This window comes from Botryllus schlosseri, chromosome 14 (genome assembly GCF_051294905.1).
Source record: "Botryllus schlosseri isolate E-star chromosome 14, Bs_hap1, whole genome shotgun sequence".
NCBI lineage: Eukaryota > Metazoa > Chordata > Ascidiacea > Stolidobranchia > Styelidae > Botryllus > Botryllus schlosseri.
Window position 1 is genome coordinate 1,261,609 of NC_137249.1, and position 22,335 is coordinate 1,283,943.

The 22,335-nt window shown below is 39.1% G+C and overlaps 1 protein-coding gene and 1 long non-coding RNA gene across 3 annotated transcripts in view; one reads left to right on the plus strand and one right to left on the minus strand.

Moving 5' to 3' along the window:
• Positions 1-22,335, plus strand: part of LOC145454985 (ferroxidase HEPHL1-like) — a 25,218-nt gene continuing 2,883 nt past the window's right edge. For both annotated transcript variants that reach the window (XM_080332932.1, XM_080332933.1), the window contains exons 1-20: positions 1-202; positions 2,238-2,388; positions 3,591-3,772; positions 5,515-5,630; positions 5,763-5,869; positions 5,952-6,146; positions 7,049-7,175; positions 8,071-8,239; positions 8,975-9,170; positions 10,688-10,767; positions 11,997-12,127; positions 15,503-15,658; positions 15,744-15,882; positions 16,347-16,485; positions 17,494-17,680; positions 18,207-18,334; positions 18,544-18,672; positions 19,878-20,004; positions 20,485-20,667; positions 21,758-21,893. In XM_080332932.1, coding sequence (XP_080189058.1) covers positions 51-202; positions 2,238-2,388; positions 3,591-3,772; positions 5,515-5,630; positions 5,763-5,869; positions 5,952-6,146; positions 7,049-7,175; positions 8,071-8,239; positions 8,975-9,170; positions 10,688-10,767; positions 11,997-12,127; positions 15,503-15,658; positions 15,744-15,882; positions 16,347-16,485; positions 17,494-17,680; positions 18,207-18,334; positions 18,544-18,672; positions 19,878-20,004; positions 20,485-20,667; positions 21,758-21,893 — 2,930 coding nt within the window. In that variant the 5' untranslated portion in view covers positions 1-50. The remainder of the gene's footprint in view (positions 203-2,237; positions 2,389-3,590; positions 3,773-5,514; positions 5,631-5,762; positions 5,870-5,951; positions 6,147-7,048; positions 7,176-8,070; positions 8,240-8,974; positions 9,171-10,687; positions 10,768-11,996; positions 12,128-15,502; positions 15,659-15,743; positions 15,883-16,346; positions 16,486-17,493; positions 17,681-18,206; positions 18,335-18,543; positions 18,673-19,877; positions 20,005-20,484; positions 20,668-21,757; positions 21,894-22,335) is intronic.
• On the minus strand, positions 12,644-15,507 carry LOC145455006 (uncharacterized). The gene is made up of 2 exons (XR_013920260.1): positions 14,139-15,507; positions 12,644-13,793 (listed from the first exon to the last, which is right to left on the minus strand). It is a non-coding gene; the product is annotated as an uncharacterized LOC145455006 (long non-coding RNA).

The following is a 22,335-nucleotide window of genomic DNA, read 5'->3' on the forward strand; positions in this document are numbered from 1 at the left end:
ATAATCAAATAACCATTCTTTGTTGATAGCAAACGTTTAGAAAAGTAACAATGGCGTCACCATGGTTACTCTGTTTATCGACTTTACTTCCATGTGCCCTTGCAGTGGAACGCGTGTACTATATTGGAATTGTCGAAGAGATTTGGGATTACGCGCCCACTGGATCTAATCTCATCACGGGAGTAGCGCTGGAAAATGACACGTACGGAAATGATGGCTAGTACAATATTCAGACTATTTAATTCAGGGGATATGACAATGACATGCAGCAGCTTACCACAAAAGATAATTATATGGTTGTCATACCGATACCCAAATCATTGCCTGGGCCACTGTCAATATAAGGCAAAATGGTGTTCCATGAGCCAGTCTCAGGGCCTCCGTGGAGGTTGAGAGCTTGAGACACACATTCAACTCATATATATGATTTGTGATGATTAGGGCTGGGCAAAATCGAGTACCAGAGTGATTCGATTCTGAATCACGTAATATGCTTCGAGTCGAGTCGAGTAATCGAGTATCGCCCATTATGACGTCATGACGGAATGTAATAGTCAAAATTCAAATATGTACCGTTTATGCGGCCACAAAGAATATAATGCCTGTTATCCGTCTCATAAATGATACTTTGGTATTTTTCCGACCCTACCGATGTCATTCCACTTGGTGACAATGTTGTGGGGTAATCATGACTTCGGAAATGTGCTATGTCCAGTAACCTTCGTAGCTTTGTTCTATATGTTCCGTATGCTACGATACCGCCAATCTATGTTTCAAGGCTTTCAACAGTGAAAATAGTATCGAAACTATATTTCTCGTTGATAAATTAACTTTCAGTGGCGAGGAGCGTATAATTTCAGTACTCGACAAAATCGTCTTTCACTACTCGACTTGAATCATAAAAAATTAATACTCGATTCAGATTCGAGTACTCGAATCATTATGCTCAGCCCTAGTGATGATGCGCCCGTCTTCAGAGGTGGTCAGTAACGAAGTACTTCTACTTTTTGAAGTACTTGAAGTAGATTTTGTCGGCTCGGACTACTTATTAAGTAGTTTTGATTTTATACTACTTCTACTTCTACTTGACAGTTTTCAGTTGTTTAGGCTAAAATAGGCGTAGAATACCTACTTACTTACTTACTTGTCAACCGCCACTTCTACTTCTACTTGAGTAGAAATTTCGGCGTTACTTCTGCTTCTACTTGAGTAGCGACGATGACTACTTTGACCACCTCTGCCCGTCTTGGCCATCATTGGTTGCAGGTCTGATCAGTAGAGGAATCACGACTTTTCTTTGTCTCCCAACCTTGTGTTTTGAACGGAAAACAATGAATAACAATAAAGTTAACTAAGGTTTCATAGCAACCCAGAATCACCACAGGATCAGAGTTCATCAGCCTCCTAGACTCATTAACTCATATTCCTGTCTTTCTTATTGTCGCGACCTTGTAATGTATTATGTATGCCACTGATGAAATAATGAAATATAGTAATGAATGAAATGAACCGACAGTCCCGAAAAGGGCCTAACGGTAAAAAATTTGACATGAACTGATGAACCAGAACGAAAAATGCTCACCGTAATATATCAGTGAATATTTCGAGAATAGAGTAATTTATAAATCATTATGAGCCCACTCGGTTTATGCCAATGTTTCTACATACTACAGATTTGCTTCTGATTGTTGTGGCAATAATGCGCTCAGAGTTGCACGTGATTCGGTAGAAACTGTTGTATTATTGTATGGGTGTCATTGCGTAGGCGTCTGATTTAGATTTTAGAACATGAATTGCAAAGTTAATTTCGTTTAACGGTCATATAAATTACATAATAATCGACAAATGGAGTAAAACTGCGTCAACCGCTACCACCGCAGACCGTTGCATTGTAAGCATAAAATTTCGATTCAAATGGCCTCAGATTTAATAAAATTATGCCACATAGTTTCCTATGCTTTACTAACGAATGTTGCTAATGCGTGTGGGATGCAGTATTCATATACGGTTTTATATTTGCGAAAAGTTAAATACTTTGGATTGGATGCACCAGCACCAACAGCCTAACCGCCGATTATTATCAGCTCACTTTGGGCCCTTTCGTATGTAACGGAGTTTGACCCGTTTTAACTCGTTGTTTAAGCTCAAACTTGATTGATAACGTTGATTTCGTGAACGAAGCGTATTCTGAGTCACAATATAGTACTGTCATTGACTTGAAATATTTCCTATTTCAGAGACGCCAGTGTTTTCTATAAGTCATCACCTGACCGAATCGGCAGCAAGTATCGAAAGGCATTGTATTACGAGTATAGTGACAGTACTTTCGCTACAAGACTTGAAAAGGATCCAACTCTTGGCTTCCTTGGACCAACTATAACTGGAGAGGTATAGGACGCAGTGATAATTCCAATAAAAAGTCGTTTACTGAGCGCATTTCTTAACCAAAACAAGGTATACAGTACTCTCGATGTGATCACGGAAGGGCTCGGCTTAATATGAATCTTTGTTACGTTATCAATTTAAAATGTGGATCGTATATCACATGATATAAATCAGCGGTTCTCAACCGGGGGTCCGCGAAGCAATTTCAGAGGGTCCGCGAAACCTCTAAATTTGTAAACTGATTGATAACATAATTTTTATTTTTATTTAATTAGGATAAGCATGGGAGAGTTTCGCTTCATAATTGCTAAAACTTTAGGACTCGTATCATTAAAATGTTCGTCTGAGATGAAATATCCGACAGTGCTGACCCACTTTAATTGTCAAATTACCCATAGCCCGCCGATGCAAACATATTGCTGTGTAGAGATGTGTTGTTGGGGTTTGTGGGAAAATGAAATGTTTGGAGGTAGCATTTTGAAATTGGAGTTGTCAGTCTCAGAAAATTAGTAAACAGCCTTTGAAATAGAAATTCATTAATTTTGATCCTAATCTATCCCAATGAAGGAATTCAAACCTCGCCACGAAATCCATTTTCTCCTGTGATATAACCACTAAATAACTTCAATGCTAGATAGAAATGACTAGGCTTGACGTGATATGTTCATTAAAACACGCACCAAAAGCTGTAGTCGGAAGCGTTAATATTACATTTGCCAGCAATATTTCCTTGTGGAAATGGGTTTTCGGTACTCGTTCATATCCAATTGAAGACGCGGATTTTCAAGACAATAAATACTGATGTAAAATTAATTTCAAAATATTAAATATGTACCCAATTTTTACATATATTGTGATGTTATGTTCAAGAAAATTCATTTTGTGACTGTTCATCACTAGTCTACAATCAATAATAGCACGAGACTGATGACGGTTGCGCGATAATTGAGCTACTTTTGAACGAAAACTTGAGGGGATCCGCGGGGATCTGATCTGATCAAAAGGGGTCCGCGAAGACAAAAAGGTTGAGAACCACTGAATTATAAATTGTCTGTAATTAGGACCCGACATACCGTAATATGTAACCAGACATCAGAAATGCGTGATATGTCGTCTGGGACTTGAATTTTTGACTTGAACTGGTGAACATATTGGCCACTGGCTCTATACACGATATCAAGACTATTAATATGAGAACATTTCAGATTGGCGATGTGATAACCATACACGCCAAGAATTTCGCGTCTCGAAATTTCTCTCTCCATCCTCATGGGGTTCAATACCTCAAGCAAAGCGAGGGAGCTCTGTACGCCGATGGCACGCCGAACTCGGATAAATTCATCACGCCTAACGCGACAAAAACATATACCTGGAATATGTTCGCGGAGTAAGCTATATGCTGGACAGTGGACACTTATTGTATACATATATACGCAAAAATTGATATTTGTTAGCTGACATTTATCCCGCTTCACATTAAATAGCGAATTGTTGCAATGAATCAGAGCGTCGTATTGCGAAAGGCCCTTTCTTCCTGGTTATTGTAATCTTTCGTGCTCTTCAAAATTCGAATGTTTAACCCAGTGGTTCTCAACCTTTTTGTCTTCGCGGACCCCTTTCGAACTGTCATGGACCCCGCGGACCCCCACGAACTTTTTGTAAAATTTAGCTCAATTATCGTGCAATCGTCATATATCTGATGCAAGTGATAACTGTAGGCTTAGTGATAAACAGCAACTAAATGACTATTCTTGAAAATTAGATCATACTATTCATGTAGAAATTGGGTTTACTTCTATTATTTCAAAGCGAATTCTGTAACTGCGATTCATGAAATACGTGGTCGTGTCTTGAAACTCCACGCCTTCGATTTGGATTGGATATGAGCGAGTGCCGAAAATCCATTTCCACAAATATAGGTGGTGGCGAATATAATGATAACGCTTAAGGCTTCCGACGACACACTTGGGTATGATCGCAACAAATATGGCACCAAAAGTGACAACCAATTTTTTAATGAACATATAACGTCCAGCCTGGTCATTCTATCCAGCAGCATATCTTGAAGTTATTATGGAAAATTGGTTGTGTATATCACAGGAAAAGATGGATTTTTGTAAACATTTCGAAGTACGTGATTGACCTTATTCATCCTACTTTTTTTCCACAATCCCCAACAAAACATCTCTAAACAGCAAAATGTTTGTATCAGTAGGATATTGGCCATTTAACAATTAAAATGAGTTTGCACAGTGGGATATCTTATCTCCGGCGGCCATTCTGTTGATGTGATCTCTGGAGTTTTACCAGTAATGAAGCGAAACTGCCTCCTGGTTTTCCGAATTTAAAAGAATACAAATTAGGTTGTCAACTATATTTTGAGGCTTTGCGGACCCCTGAAAATACTTCGCGGATCCCCGGTTGAGAACCGCTGGTTTAACCTAACATGGCCCTGATTATAATCAAGACGGATCTTTAGAGAATATATATAATTGTATCAGTCAATACTACAACAACTAAAAGATGGAAACGATAGATGTAGATATCGTGTGTCCATGTAAGATTTAGATATGCCACCGTGGATAGATTTGAATTTGCTGTAATACAACTGATAAATACACCCATTAACGTACTCATAAACGAAATTTATACTCGGGTCAATAAACTCAGTTTGCATACTAGTATCTATATTGGTCTGTTGTTTGATTTATCGAGATATTTGTTCACTTTTACGGTTAATAATTTCTTACGATTGTTATATGTATTTATATATATATATCGGGTTGGCATCGACTGGTATCCCAAGATAAGGACGACTTAAACATCTTCAGTCCCATATGGCCGGTATGCCGCTCGCTCATGTGTTAAAGGTAAACTATAACCTGTTTGCTTCCTGGCTTGTTCTTCAATTGATTTCTATTCATCTCTTTTGATGACAAATGAGCGTGCGAGGGATTTATGACATTGCCGACCCCCACTTTAGCTTTGGTGTTTGTTCTGAACGTTTTGCACTTGGGTTTCACATAAATTCTCAACGAAAGTGGTAAATGACATATAATGTTCGATTCAATGAACGTTTCATTGATCCCAATATTATTCCTTATTAAATCATCATTAGCATCTTTTCAGGTATGGACCAACTGAATATGATCCTGCTTGTGCCACGTACATATACCATTCCCACGTAAACACTATGCGAGACACGTACAGTGGACTATTGGGGGCGATGCTGGTGTGCAGACAAGGTAACCATCGTGGTTAATTGGAATGCTTATTTATAAAGAGACTCTTGGAGGTACAGAGCTTCAGTATGCGTGTAAATAATATATTCATAGTGAAATAAACCCGAATATTTTCTGATTCTTTATATTTCACAGGTACTCTCCGAGACAATGGAACGAGACGTGACGTTGACCGAAGCTATGTTCTGAATTTTTACGTCATTGATGAAAACCTAAGCTGGTACATCAATGAAAATATTGAGGTATAACTGATACTTCGGTAGTGGCCACTTGCTATTAAGACGTGTCAATGCTGGTGTCGGTTTCTCGTGTCGGTTTCTTTAGTTGTTCTGCAATGAAAGTCTGGTCAATCCCGAAGACCCCGATTTTCAAGAAAGCAATACAATGCATGCTGTCAATGGCCTTGGATATGGGAATTTGGAAGGTTTAACCGCTTGCCAGGGCGAAACCGTTGGTTGGAACGTGTTCGGATTCGGAAATGAAGTTGACATCCATTCTGTTCAGTTTGAAAAGCAAACGGTGAGCATAACAATCGATATGCAGATTCAATGTGTTTCATGTCAAGCCACGAAAATTTGACCCGTCATTCATGTTTCTCATCCGGTTCCGAGTCACAAGTCAATATCATTTTTATAGTATACTCAAGTCAAGTCGAGTCATTTTCAATTCACCACCGATTCAAGTCCGAGTCCAAGTCAGGAAGTAGAGGGTCGAGCCCGAGTCCAAGTCATAGTGTTCACTGTTCAGCTTTGAGTTCAATCCGGTTCAAATCACTTTTTTCAGCTCTGCCCGAGTGACAGATTCTGGCCCTATTTCCCAAGTATCAGGACTGACAGACGAAATACCATTCATGATTCGAATCGAGTGGTGACATATTATACGATCTATTACAGTAATAGATGCTTTACCAACGAGAATTATAAGTTCGTTGTATTTTCCACTGATGAAGCCTTGAAATCTCGATTGGTCGTATTGAAGCTTACAGAGATACGCACGTTAATGGAAATGATATATCTGTGGAATCGTAATCAACCCTGCACAGCATTGTCAAAAAGTGCAATGAAATAGACGCGGTCGAAAAATGCCGAATTATCTCTAACTTGTTGTATAACTGGAATTATGTAATTTGCGGTAGAATAAAAGCTACATATTTGAACAGTCATCTTTCATACTGATCCAACCTCATAATGAACGATACTCGAATACCTGACTCGATCAGAAGCCAAATACGCGATTCAGAATAAAATCGAGCCTGACGCTGATTGACAAAATGTTCACCTGCGTAGATCCGTTAAAAGTGACGTGTAATGTACTCGTTTAAACCTGTCCGATTGGAGAAACCATTTCGAACAACTAGCACCGAGATTTATGCTATTTCCCGTACGCTTCAGTATGGTCTCGTAAATCTAATGTGGTTGCAGATCAACGTCACAAGTCACAGGCAAGACACGATCAATTTATTCGCAGCTGTCTTCAAATCCGTTACCATGGTAGCCGCCAATCCCGGGGAATCAATGATTTCTTGCAGAGTCAACGATCATTACACCGGTGAGAGTGCAGTGCGTTTGTAATGGGGTATTTTGCAACCTTTTACGCAGAGGTGGTCAGTAAATGATAACTGCTATTTCAGAGTGCTCTGAAAACTTGCACCGGGGCCTACGATGCACTATCTATGATATTATATATACTTAATACTTAGTGATTATGTTTCGAGAATACTTCTGGGACTTTCGGGATAATTTTGCATCGCTTTTACAAGTGAAATTGATATTAGAACTTGACGAGATGACCTCTGTATCATTGTAAGCCAATATATTTCCAGAGATCGTACCTGTTGGTAGTGCCATTATAGTCATTTCTTCTGGGACTTTCGGGATAATTTTGCATCGCTTTCACAAGTGAAATTGATATTAGAACTTGACGAGATGGCCTCTGTATCATTGTAAGTCAATATATTTCCGGAGATCGTACCTGTTGGTAGTGCCATTATAGTCATTTTGCGTTAGTCGCGAAAATACATTTTGCAATTTCTAAGACGGGTCAAAACTACTCCAAGTGGAAGTCGCAAATGGTAGATTTGAAAACTACTCAAGTATGTTGCTTGAAAAAGTACATTTGGTCGAAGGGTATCATACTTTTTTTAGCGGTTATGAAGTAGCCACCTCCGATTATCCGCTAATAGTCCGATACCCGTCAACCAAATAATACTTTTTCAAGTTATTTATTTATGTAGTTTTCAAACCTTCCGTTTTATACTTCCACGTGTAGTAGTTTTGATTTGTCCTGGAAATCGCTTCTTTATACTTGTAATTGAGTGTAATTTTACGGGGTTACTTCAATCCTTACTTGAGTAGCGATAATGGAGGTTGACTATAGGCTAATTGAATACCTCTGGTAATACATGGATAGATCATTGATATAAAATTGTGAAATTTCTGTAAAGCTGGAATGTACACATCCTTCAATGTCAATACCACCTGCGGCTCTCCCGTTCAACCTGCCGATATGAACGAGGCGAAAAATATTTACCTCGTTATTGAAGAAGGAGATTGGAACTACGGACCCTCTGGAATGAATCTTATGACTGACGTTTCGTTAACAGCAGACGGAACGTAAGTTTTTCATTCCATCAGCTATATTCTTGGGCAGGAGCGCAGACCAATTCCAGTTTACTGTGTAGTTGCGTTAACCCCAAGATTTCGAAAGCCAATGACTAAAAAACGGCATCTCTTAAGCCAGGAATATCTAGAACTCAAGATATCCCTACCTTAAGCTCATTCTCTTTCTAGGCTATTTCGTGCCTGAAAAAATATGCCTAATGACTAAGAATAGGTCTTCGCTCTCACAGTTCCCTTCACAGTGTCAAATGCCCGATTCGATATTAATCACGCTTCGGGTTTTTGAACAGATTTCGAATAGGCTGTGATGCGATTTTGCGCATCCCTGTACAAACTTCTACAACTAGAAAATTTTCAGATTTTCCAAATTAGATTAGAATCAGAATGATAGCTACAGTTTTTCTTCAGATTAGACTAAAATTAGCAATATAGCTACACAATTTTTCAAAATTAGATTCAAATCAGAATTACTGAATTCGCGAAATCTTGGAAATCGAATAAAGTTAAGCTCATAGCATGAGAATTGCGAATGTCTGTACACGTGTACACTGTACTGTACAGTGTATAGCAAGCTTGGCTCGTTTCGCATATCCACACTTCTCCTGTATAAGCATTTTCAGGAGAACCACATATATAGTTGCCCGAGTCTACCCTGGTATACTACGGCCGGTCATACATATCTTCGCCAGTACGTCAACCACATTCCATAACAGGCTCGATTGTTTTCAGCGACTCTCAGACCTTTTTCATGGACGCATCAGACAGAATAGGAGGGGCGTATAGGAAAGCCCGTTACGTTGGCTACGAAGATGCAACCTTCACGAATACGACACCGGCGGAAAATACGATGGGACTGCTCGGTCCTCTGATAGCGGTGGAAATAGGGGACGTGCTTCATGTGACAGTGATCAATAACGCATCGTTTGTAAGTATATCTTCTTGTGTTAATAACTAGGATTGAATCAAACAAATAAATAACAACGCATACGCAAGACCTAAGTTGTCAATATACTCCACGATAGATAGATGTTAGTGCGGTCGGCGCTTTAGAGTTGGACAACTAGAAAATCTTCAGCTTTTCCAAATTAGATTATAGAATAAGGGCGGATATAACAAAGTTGGATTACCTATAAAGTCGATTATCGCGTTCGTCAGGATTTATCAACCCAGGATTAAGGACACCGGTTGATCGCAGCACACAAAGTTAGCGTTAATCTCATAATTTAACAAACTATAGACAACTAGTTATCTATAAAACTGCGTACAATGCGTAGCAGGGAGCTTTCAATATAGTACAATCCGTTCATTATTTGTACCGTACTAATCGGACACGACTTTCATTTCGCGATGATGATAATTCTACATATTACAGTGGCAGTACCGTTATCAGGACTCAGGAGGCTGCTCTTCCATCCAACAAATTGACAACTGACAGCCTATAACGCGTTCTCGCATTATGATGCAACAGATAACGCCACTTGATTGAAAACTCGGGGCATCTTGGCTAACCATCGCGCGTAACCTTTAGCAACTTGAAGCGTCGCGAATCGCGATTAGCTGTATTTAATCACACGATTAGCATTCTTGCGGATCAGCTAACTTTATTATCTCCGCCCTATTAGGATTGCAGCAACAAATTCTTTTCCCAAATTAGAATTGTAGCTACACAGTTTTTTTCAACTTAGATTAGAATTAGAATCAGTGAATTCGCGAAAACTTGGATATTGCACCAAGCCCGTTAATATCAAATCGCAGTTCATTATTGCTAGCACGAGAATAGCAAATGCCTGCACAGCAAGCTTGACTCGTTTCGCACCATATAGTTCTCTTGAAGCATTTACAGGAAAACCAGAAATTGGAGTAGAATTAAAATTAGAGCATCGAAACACTTCACACATTAGATTGGAATTAGAAATAGTGTAGATAAACTTTTCGCAAATTATAGATTAGATTGCCGGAAATTCGCTGTAACTAGTCTAATTGGGACAATTAGAATTATCTAATCTGCTGTAGATGCCCGTCTCTTGCGAAAATATTACGCTGTCAATACACGATGCTCGGCACGAAATTCATTGTAGACGACAGACTCGGACAACTGGTTAATTCTCATAGTCTAATTACGATATTACAGCGAAGCGCCGGCAATCTAATTATAATCTTATTATGAAATGTTTCCATGCTCAAATTCAAATCTAATTCCGATTTTCTTGACAATACTACAAGAGGACCGTAAATTGAGAAACAAGCCAAGTTCGGCGTACAGACATTTCCCATTCTCGTGCCTATGGTAACGAACTCTGATTTAATATGAACCGAACATGATTTTTGCTGTATTTCGTTCTAATCTCGAATCTCGTTCTAATTTGGCGAAGCTGAATCTTTTTATTTGTCCAACTTTGTGGTGGTCGAGCGATAGAGAATTTCCTCAACCAATTGTTACAGCCTTACAACATAGAACCGCACGGGCTGCAGTACAGTGATACACGGGCAGTACAACCGGGAGATAACCACACCTTCGTTTGGTAAGTGTGGAAGTATACTTGGTGAATTTCGTGCTCCTGATCGATGTACTAACACAGGGGTGGGCAAACTTTTGAACTCGCGGGCCGCATTCAACATCTGAATCCATTCGCGGGCCGCACTATGTAAAATTGGGATTATAAACCAAAATGCAATATTGGTATTTGATTATATAGTGAGGACATGGAGATAATAGATGTGCTTATTTAAAACAAACTAAACATTGCTTTGATGATATCGTACACGCGTCAGAAACATAGTGGCGAGATTTCATAGGCTGATCGACCTCAATAACCAATTTGTCAAAACTATAGAGATGAAACTCGGTTGTCCAGATTCTCAGAGCAGGATTGAAATTTAAATCTGTGAGCAGCGATCTGTTCATAGATTTACTAAATCCACTTTTGGTTCAGTTCCAGGACACACATGTGAACAGCATCAAAATCATGTTAGCTCCCAACATGCTTCTACTATGTGAAAATAAAATATAAATACCCTAAGTCTACACATATAGTGAACGAATCTACCTAAGACACGCGCAAATTATTTTTTATAAGCACATCACTGAAATAATTAAAACTGGAGTGGCCTATCTGAAATCCCACTCGCGATCCAAATGATCTCAATCTCGTTTAGGAACCACCAATTTGAGAACCACTATCTTAGAATTATCACGGTGAAATATACCAAGAAAAAGTTTAATCAAGTCCCTGCAATAATTCGATTTTTAGTACGCATTTTATCTATATTTAAATGAAGTTTCTCTAGACTCTCGCGGGCCGCAGAGAACGGTGTTGCGGGCCGTTGTTTGCCCACCCCTGTACTAACACCATATTATAATTTTGTGAAGTACTATATGAGACGCTAACTTGTCTAGTTTTTTTTTTAAATTTTACCGATATATCGAGTATAGGCTATTGTGAATACGGGGTATATTCAGTTCACCCGTGCCGAGTTGTAAAAAATTGATTTGAACATGTCAATATGAACACGACACCGAACAGTAATGTGTCTTGGACTCGGACATGACTCGGTGTTGAATTGAAATTCACTCTACATGACTTGAGTCGAAACTATGACAGTAAGATTGACTTGTGACCTATAACCTTGTGAATTGGATACAACCCTATGGTTGTCATGTGCATATCGTTGTAGGTTTCACTTCCCCACTATAGTTAAGAAATTGCGAATGACATTTTGACAGTCTTTGAAATTAGCTGCCGTATTTCAGGACCGCTCCAGACTTTGTTTCGCCAACTGAAACCGACCCGGACTGCATAACCTATTTATACTCGTCTACCGTGAATCCCGTACAAGATTCGAATTCGGGGCTAGTCGGGCCACTCTTGCTTTGCAAACGAGGTAGGCTGAATCTGCAATTATGTAATATTTCAAGAAAACAAACGCAAGTTTCTATACTTACATAAAGTCTAAATCCTATGCAATGATTTTTGGTATAAGATCAAAGTTGAACGACTACAAAATTTTCAGCTCCACTCAGAATTAGAATTATATCTACGCAGTTTTTTTCAAAATTGCATTGGAATTAGAATAACTGAACTCGCTGAGACAAGGAAATTAAATTAAATTCTAAACAGGGATATATAGAACTCCGGGATGGCTGACTTCTTTTTGGCCTTTACCTAAGTAGGTCCAAAATGTTACCTCGAAATATCCACTGTTCTGCAAGCTAGCGATACAGCTGTTTCTAGAATAATGATCCTCAACCTTTTGCAGAATAGGTAGTGAGTAAGCTAGACGTTCTTCCCATATCTCAACCTTACTGCTGTATAGCCAACCAAGTAAAGTATGGCACTGCTGTATAGCCAACCAAGTCAAGTATGACAACTCTGAACTTCATTAAATCACGAGTGTGTTTAATTTCTACACATCATATAATCTGCATCAGGCCATAAATAACAGAGTGAATAACAAATAAAATCAGCGTCATCTACCTATTTACAAGCCATTGTCGGAAACCGTGCAGCTGGGAAGGGGGGGGGGGGGGGGTAATAGGATTGATTAAATCAACCGTTTCAATTCGCGTTAATCCACAATTACCATGTGGTAGGGTTGCATTTTAAACAAACATATTTAAAACAAGGCCCTTGTATAAAACATACTTTTATTGTTTTTTTAAGCCATGACGTCAAGAATATGCAATTGTGGCGTCATATTGGATTGACATTGACAATTGAAAATATAGTGTAAATATAGCTCCTTTGACGAAATATCTGTACCATTGCTGTTGAACCTACTATCTTGAGGGTTCCAACCATCCCATATCGATAAGTCGGCTATATCGGGTGGTAGGCTCATACAACATATTTTTTGGAAAGTATTAACACAATTATGGCATAATTTGGCAACTTAAAAATTTTTTTTTCAAAAGGCGTTTGTTTAAAACACTGTTTAAAGCATGTTTTAAAACACCGCTTGTTTTAAACACAACCCTACCATGGAGCATTTCCAATAACGAAAAGATAGCACGGCCTGTAAGGACTCGAAATTGTGATAGCAGCTTTGTCATCTTCTACGTCACTATATGAAAGTTCATCAAGAATTCCACACACCATTGATACTTCTCTTCAGGTTCAAATGTAGCCTCGGGGGGGGGGGGGGGGGGGGTAGAAGTTTGGTACATATTATATTATCAATTTGAGAAGCATTCAGTACAACCAGTTGCTGAATTCAGTTGGTATTTTGTTCACCTAGAAATAGTTTCAAGACCACAGTGAAGAAATTACCACCATTGGCCTAACGGTACATCACGAATGGGCCTTCTGAAGCATTTCAAGCCATATTCAGTTAGGAAATATTCAGTATAATTGTCTTGCAGATTTTCCGATAAGAGCGATAGATGATTCCATGTTAAAAAAACATCTCGGTGAGGAGGCACGAGATCAAAATATTCAGATTGTTGCCAACTTTGCCAAGATTTCAATGGGATGTGCCCAGTATAATATATCAGGATATCCACTGTTGACGTGATGCAAATGCTGAAACATCGCGTTTTTTTTTCTGGAATCTGCAACAAAAAAGAACAATTGATGTATTTAGAGACACAAATTAACCTTAAGAATATAACATGTATGCAGAGGTGGTCAGTAGTGAAGAACTTCTACTTCATTGAAGTACTCAAGTAGGTGTTGCCTATTTTCGAAGATACATCTTGTAATTTTGAAGTAGCCATCTCCAAACTTAAGTACCTTGCAGGCATTTCACTCTCTACTGCTACTTGAGGAAGTTTAAATACCAGTACGCCCTGGGAATACGACTGTTACTTGAGTAGCAATGCTGACAACTTCAACCACATCAGGATTAATGTAAATCCCTCATTTAATACTGTATCACTAGAATCAGCCAAACTTACCTTAGGCCGACTGAGGAGAGGTCCATACTTCGTTGCGACTATTTGACGAAACCTTGCAAATTGAAAGCAATCTTCAGAGATTTCTCTTCCTTCATCGTATAGGCCTATAGCCTATAGGCTATAAGTGTTTATATGGTAAAGACAGGCCATATCTCAGGGTCGTATCCTGTCCTGACGATTGTATGGGAGTGGGCATCTTCAAGGCTTCACTAAGAGCAAATGGTCAACAAATGTTGTGGCCATATTCTGGGAGTCAGCCATTGGCAGTTCACAACAGTGCACTTCTGTTGAAGTATAATTCCAGTATTGTAGCATTAAGGTGCCGTTCATTAACAAACATATGCCTGCCTTGTTTTATCGGACATGTAACTGATGAATAGTATCTGTAACAAGAGATTGGATTCAACAGTTGTTATAACAGTTGTTATGGACTCTTACAACTGCAACGACCTTGACATGTTGTGTTTGTATCAGATTCAAATGTTCGGTTATCCTTAATTGAAATGCCTCTCGAATCTTGCATACCGCCCGTAGTCTACTCAGTGGCTCCAATTCTTACTAGGAATAATTCAGCAATGATCTGGAATAATAAGCCTGCAATACCAGCACAACCTGCATCTTCACATATTAATCTATAGCACGAGATCTTAACAGACAAAGTCACTCCTAACGGTCGCCTTCATAGTCGACACGGCACAGTGTAAATGTACACTTGTACTTGCACAATGTAAAGCCTTGGATGGTGACATACATTATATCGCATAACGTAAGTAATGAAGAACATACCGCAAGGCGTAATCAAAATCCAGGGATATCTAGATCTAGTTTCTAGATATCCCTGTCAAAATCCTACTGCTGATATCAATGTTAACGTTGGAAATTCTTCTACATTCTCTTATCTTCTCACGATTATCAACGCAACGAAACATGTTACATAACATACTACAGAAGCAGTGATATTCCGAAGGCGAGCAAATGACCGTACCGGTATGCGGTATACCGGTAAATTGCTGCTGAAGGGATAGGGCCAATACCGCAAAGTTGCAGACTACCTGAACATCTCATAACCTGGTTAACCTCTAGCTTTATAAAAGAACATAAACATGGATATTATATGCCTCTACGGCTCTCAAAGACTTGAAATTACACACAGAAGAAGCGGCTGACCAGAACGTGCATCAAAACTGAATGCGCGAATCCGGACCTACTTAGGTAATACCTCGATGACGCAATTGACGCAGTCAGCCATCCCGGAGTTCTATATATCCCTGATTCTAAATTACAAATAAGTACAAAAAATGGCTTAAAATTACTAGTGTAACACACCAGATAACCGAGCACCAATTAAATTTGGAAATCTTCAGGGAAATTGGCTGACGCTCTACTACGCGATGCGTATTACCTTCTTTTCACGGTTTTCGATGAAAATCAGAGTAACTATCTGGAGCAGAATATTCCAACTAACGCCACATCCGACTTAACCGCCGATGAGAATTTTCAGGAGTCAAATTTGATGCACAGTAAGTGAAAAGAATGAGCTACAAAATGCATCAATGTTGCGTAGTTGTATGCCAATGGTTTCGATTCGTTATCATGATTTTTTAGGTATCAATGGACTGATGTACGGGAATCTCTTGGACATATCGTTATGCGTTGGTCGTGAGACTGACTTTCACGTAATTGGTCTGGGAACCGAGGTAGATATGCATTCGATGTTTGCGTCCGGGATGAATATCAAAGTGAGGTGAGTACGAATCTTGGTTTGTGGGTTTCTAAGGCAGTGTCCTATATTAAAATGGTGTCCTGAACTCAAAATATTTTCCAAGAGGGGGGTTTTGTAGCATGTCATATCATAACATGTTCATAAACCCCGGTATTTGTTACATTTACTCGGGCTAAATCAAATCGCGACACTTGATCATTTCACAGCTCAAAATGCACACAGATGCAAGGGATTAGTTACAGAAAAACTTGCTAGAATACGTAGGCTATTTAAGGTTTGTAGCACGGTAAGCTGTGACTGAAAACAACAAAGTTTTGGAAGTCGCTCAATTCTGAACAGCCGTTCTGAACAGTCATACTGCCATACTTGGAATTCATCTGTGTATAAAATCGCTAAATTGTAAATTGCTTACCATAGGATTGTTAAGTGAGCAAAACTAAACGACATATTCAATGATACGTAGACTTACAGAATTTTTACAACAGGAACGAAAACACACAAGTCGTGAGCGTGTTCCCTCACACAACTTCGACGGTCACCGTGATTCCTAGCGCCACTGGACAAGGAGAGATTAAATGCATGGTGGTGGATCATCTCATTGGTGGAATGTTAACTTCTTACTCGGTAATTGAGTAGCTGAATTAAGTTGGTGCTGAGGTTGCACAAAATATAGCTCGTATATTGTTCAGAATATACATAGTGATAATACATTAGTTACTTTAGGGTTATCATAGGTTCAAAATGCCATAAATAGAGCGAAATTTGATTTCTAAGGCAGGAATCGCAAGGTTGACTAAAAAGAAAATTCAGCGCCAACCAATTATACGTGGGAATGGGTCTTTTGAGAGTCGAGTTGGAAAACAACAATATTTCCCGTAAAATTTTTAAATTGCCCGCTTTCTCGTCTGTTACTATATCTTTTGTAAAAAAGCCCCTCTTCCGGATCACAAAATATGATAACCCTACATTATAGCGATTGCAGTTACATATTGATAATGATGCTTGACTGCTATGAGTTTGAGCATCTGAGCGCTTTTTATTTCTTGACCCCTCCGAGCAAGACGTTTTACATGCCCCTCCTCATAGTCACAAGTGATGCTGCTCACTGACTATACATGCGATTCCCGTTGTCATCAACCGTTGGTTATTTCTTTCAAATTAAAAAAATATTTGATGGTGCGCGAGCTAATTTTGACTTGAAGATGTTATTATGGTCCCAAAGATATTAGATCATGTTGTTGAATTTGTATTATCGTCAGGGCGATCTATAGCCTATATATAGCATAGCTGAGCTATACAATGTTAGCATATAGACAGACACATACATGTGTGTGTGTGTGTGTGTGTGTGTGCATGTGCAATGTGCATATCTATGGTTTTCGGTTTTACTACGGATGTATCGCTAGAGTTTATGTATCGTGTAGGCTAATTCCGTATATTTAATGTTTAAGTCCATATCTAAACGATATATGTGTATTTATTTCATTCAAATTCCCCCTATAAGCTCTTATAGACGTGTCGAACAAAATCTGTCAAGTGATAAGCACCGACATCTCAATTTTACTATTATAGTAACAATAATAATAATGAAATGAAAAGATTAGATAATCCATATATTTGCTTTGTGTTCAGGTGTCCGAAACTTGTGAAGATGTGCAACAGAATCCCTCAGGAGTAAATCGCACGTATTATATCGGGGTTGTGGAGGAAAATTGGGATTATGTCAATGGCTGGAAATACGACACTTTAGGGCGCTCACTTGCGGACCCAAGCACGCCTGGCTACACCTTTACTCACCAAGAAGATGGGGTTTTCATAGGTATATGCGGACTGCTTATTTATATACCGTTCTCCGTAGCAGAACAAAAGACGACTATAAAGATCATGTACATTTAGAAATTACACATTCATATGCATGCGAGGGCTTGCGTTGGACAACTGCAGAAAATTTCCGCCTTTTTCGAATTAGATTAGAATATGAATGACCGAATTTGCTTTGAAATACAATAAAAATCTTTGGAATTTAATTCAATTTCAAGGTTATCTGTAATTGAAGCTTGGCACATTCGCACTATATAAAGTTCTGTAGCTTTTTAAGGAAAATCAGAAATTAGATTAGAATTAAAATTAGAGCATAGAAACATTTCAAAAATTAGACTGTAATTTGATTAACTGCATTTGGCTCCAACTCTAATCGGACAACTACAATTACGCTAAATTATCAACAATTGTCAAATTCTGTGTGGCCTACATTTATGAAATCCCAGCATTTCGCTAATCGTGGCAAGTAAATTGCAGCGAGTGGTTTGAGGGCGACCAATCAGTATAATTACGCCATTATTCAGGTAGTGTATACAAGAAAGCAATGTACTACGAATATACCGACGAACATTTTAACAACACACTGAAAAAAGTTGACAACATGGGTTTGTTGGGGCCTGTGATTGGCGGAGAAGTCGGTGACGTAATAAAAGTGAGTATACCATGTAGACGAGTTTATCCCAGAGCCTACTACCTATATGTCTACTAAAGTTTATTATTATGCGAATGACTGATTTAGGCTAAAATATTGGCAGTGGAAGGACGTTCACGCTTGTCGTAGAATATGCATGTGGGCTGTAAAGGCCTTACTCTGGTGGAATATAAAAGCTGATTTTTCTAATGTATGCTTTGCGTTTGTATATCGTTTTCAAAAACATGGCATCACGCCATTACTCGCTAACGCCATGGGGTGCAAAAGATACCAACGACCCATACAATGTTAACACCACTGGAGTCGCACCAAACGAACAGAAGACCTACGAATGGACAGTGAGTGAATTAATATAAACACGTTTTTAATAGTGAGCTTCCGAAATTGCTTAACCGAGTGTATTTTGTGTAGCGGATGCAATTTAGGTTCCGTGCCGACTAACGTTTCTCAATAATGAGCATCAGGGCGACGGATTGCGGCTTTTCATCTTTATCGCGTCAATTTATTAGGTCATTCAGTCATTCTTCCATTCATTCATTCATTCATTCATTCATTCATTCATTCATTCATTCATTCATTCATTCATTCATTCATTCATTCATTCATTCATTCATTCATTCATTCAGAGTAGGCTATAGTAGTGGGTTTGCATTTGAAACAAATGGTGTTTTAAAGAACTTTGTTTTTAAAAAAATGACATTTTTTAAAGTTGTATAATTATGCCATAATTGTGTAAATTTTACGAAAAAACATGTAGGCTAGTATGTGACTACGGAAGATTTGCACCCGATTATAGTCGACGGAAAAATGCTGCATATAACGATGTAGTCCTGGTAAAATATATTTTGGTCCGTTTAATGAGAGGGGTCGGAAGCGTTTATCGTCAAAGAAGCCCCATTCACCCCATATTGTCAATGTCACAATTTAAGATTCACGACCTTGTGGCTAAAAATAACGAAAAAAAAAAAATCAATAAAAAACATGTTTGTTGCCAATTGATTTTTGTTTTGCATGCAGCCTTGTAATCGCAGTGTAGTGGTAGCTCTATGGCGCCACTAGGGTGTGACGACATCGCAGGTGCTTCGGTGCTTGGTCGTCACTGAATACATGGCTGCTTGAGGACTCACGTCTCGTATATTAGACAGACCGTCAGTCACCCTACTACACGCAGTAATATTGGCTTGTGTGTTGTGCTAACTATCGAGACAGCGCTTATTTATTAGTTGCGTTTTTTTTTTATCAAAGCACTGCTGCGGCTATTAATTCAAAATATATATATATCAAGCACATGCAAGCAGCGAATATATAATGCGAGGTATGGGATGCCTACAACGACCTTGTTATAGCTCATATTATTACATCAACCCCGTTAAAGGAAACAGATTATTGCAAGTATAATTAGGTCTGCCGTATATAGCAGCTTGCTATATACCCTGGTGCGACAGTGCAAGTATGCACCACTATAGCTTCGGCTTCTCAAATCATAAGCTAACAGCAACCCGGAATAGTATACGATGAGCTCAACACATGCATATTTCGTCAGGTACCTGAGGATGCTGTGCCTCCGGAAGGACAGCCAGGATGTACGTCCTGGATTTACAGGTCAAACGTTGACGAAGTCAAGGACGTCTATTCAGGATTGATTGGACCTTTATTGCTATGTCGCAGTGGTACGTACTGGCCAATATGGAATCGGTGTCTCGTGCACACCAAAGATTCTACTGACTACACACAGGTGTGACGCTTAGAACCGTCTTGGCACACCAAAGATATTACGCTTAACGTACCGGGATTCCAACCCGGCGTACTGGCCTATCCCATATCATAATATTATGAGCGCGTGTCTTGTTGCGTCCTACAATTCTAGGAATATTGTGATTTAGCATGTCTTCCAGCTTAATCATGGTTAAGCTTGTGGCGTATCATGAATTCATAGAATGTCTCTCAAGTAATTCAAAATTTCAAAACTCCTATAGCTTCACATCTGCTAGTTCGAATTAAGCCAAATCTGTTGTGCGAAGTTTTTTCACCAACCCTAATATCGAGACCTTCGGTTCCACTCTTGTGTCGCATTCTTAAATGTCGTGCATCCTCCTGATCATTTGATGTTCGCACTATAGCCATAGATTCGTCACCTTTCACTTTTTCAGGATTCTTCGACAAGAACTCTGTTGGAACTGCCGCGTACGACGAGGATTTCTACCTTTTGTTTTTTATATTTGACGAAAATCAAAGCCATTACCTCGACGAAAATATAGAAAACTTCGCTAATGCGGATGCGTCAGATTTTGACGCAGAGGATGAATCATTTCAAGAAAGTAATCTTATGCACAGTAAGTTTTACGTAGCGCTACTGCGCTATATACGTTCCCCATTTTCTTACTGAGGACTGAGGAGTCCACGTATAGTGCTAGAATTAACAGGCGATATGTATATATTCTCTGTTAGCGATACTCATACAGGTTAGGATTATTGCTTATGATTAGGGCAAGTTTTGCTGCACTAAAATCGCGAGAAAGTTGCACTTAATTTTAACAAAAGTTGCATTTATGATTTTTGTCGAGTTATTAGGGTATCAGATACTTGAAAGGTTCCGTTGTATTACCTATAGTTCCTGCAGAGCTGGCAAATTCGTTACTTCGCCATTTAACGGACGGTCTGGCGAATCCGCTAAAAAATTCATTTTTTCCCTGCACACAGCAGGAAAATTACGCATGGCGGGAATAATTTCCCCCCACAAGCCAAACAGCATAGCGATAACCCCTCCCCCAAAACATGACAAATAACACACCCCAAACCCCTTAGGCCCGCAAACTTGACCCAGGGCATTAATGAAAAACTCACTCTCGGCAACTTTAACAGAATCAATAGCGTGGGCGTTCGTGAAACGATATCAAATTTGAAAGGCAGAATTAATAAATCGATCTATTTACGTATTGTTCGGGCACGATCGTGCTTGGCAGGGGTAGTTGCACCTCTTGCTTGCAAGCCATTGGGTCATAGATAACAGTGAGATGCAGCTAACCCATCATATAGTCGTTTGTTATGCAAATCAAAGAGAATAGAACCATACTAGAAATAGTTTATAGCATGTTTTTAAATCAATCCTTTACATTTTACGCAATATTTGATAAAAGTTGCAAAAAGTTACACTATAAAAGCTCTCCAAACACCGTAAAACATAACATATATTCTGCGTATCTAGGAAGCTGTCGGAAGCTGTAAAAAAAGTTGCAAAAGTTGCTAAAATTTGCCCTACTTATGATCTAACGTAGGCTTAACTTGATAACAGTCCCTATACTTTTGCATGCCTGAGTTTATTCAACGGCAATGTATAGTGTGTGGTCAAATTCCGCCTAAGTTATGCCGTTTACAATACATCAGTCTGATACTCATGAAGGTCCGTCCTTACCTTAATTACAGGCATCAACGGGATTGTTTATCAGTTGGGCGGACTCAACGCAACACGTAATGACGACGTTCTATGGCATCTTATCGGCTACGGAAATGAGGTCGACATTCACACGGTGCATTTCCACGCGCATGCATTCACTTACGTGTGAGTAAAATGTGGTCGTATTTGAGTTGTTGACAAATATTATAATAATTAATCCCCATCCCGTGCTGGAGAGTCGGTATATTCTACACAGTGGTTCCTAACATTTTTGGATGACGGAGCCGCATTTCAAACTTCAGAGTAGGGTCTACGTATGGAGCGGAGCCGCACGACGGTTATATTCATCCATGCGTTCGACGCTAGTTTGCAAGAATTCTCTTTCCCGGTTTTCAGAAGCGGTCTTGGACGGCTTTTGAGACTTAACTAATATCTTTCATTTTAGCATTCATGTATATAAACTGACTATAACTATTCATAGTAACAAACAACAACTGTCGTCTGTTATATTTTGTCGCATATTTTGAGTCAATCTGAGCCGCAGGAGGATTGACTGTTCTACATCCTAGTTGTTGAGAACTATATACATGTCATCTAAATATCAGAC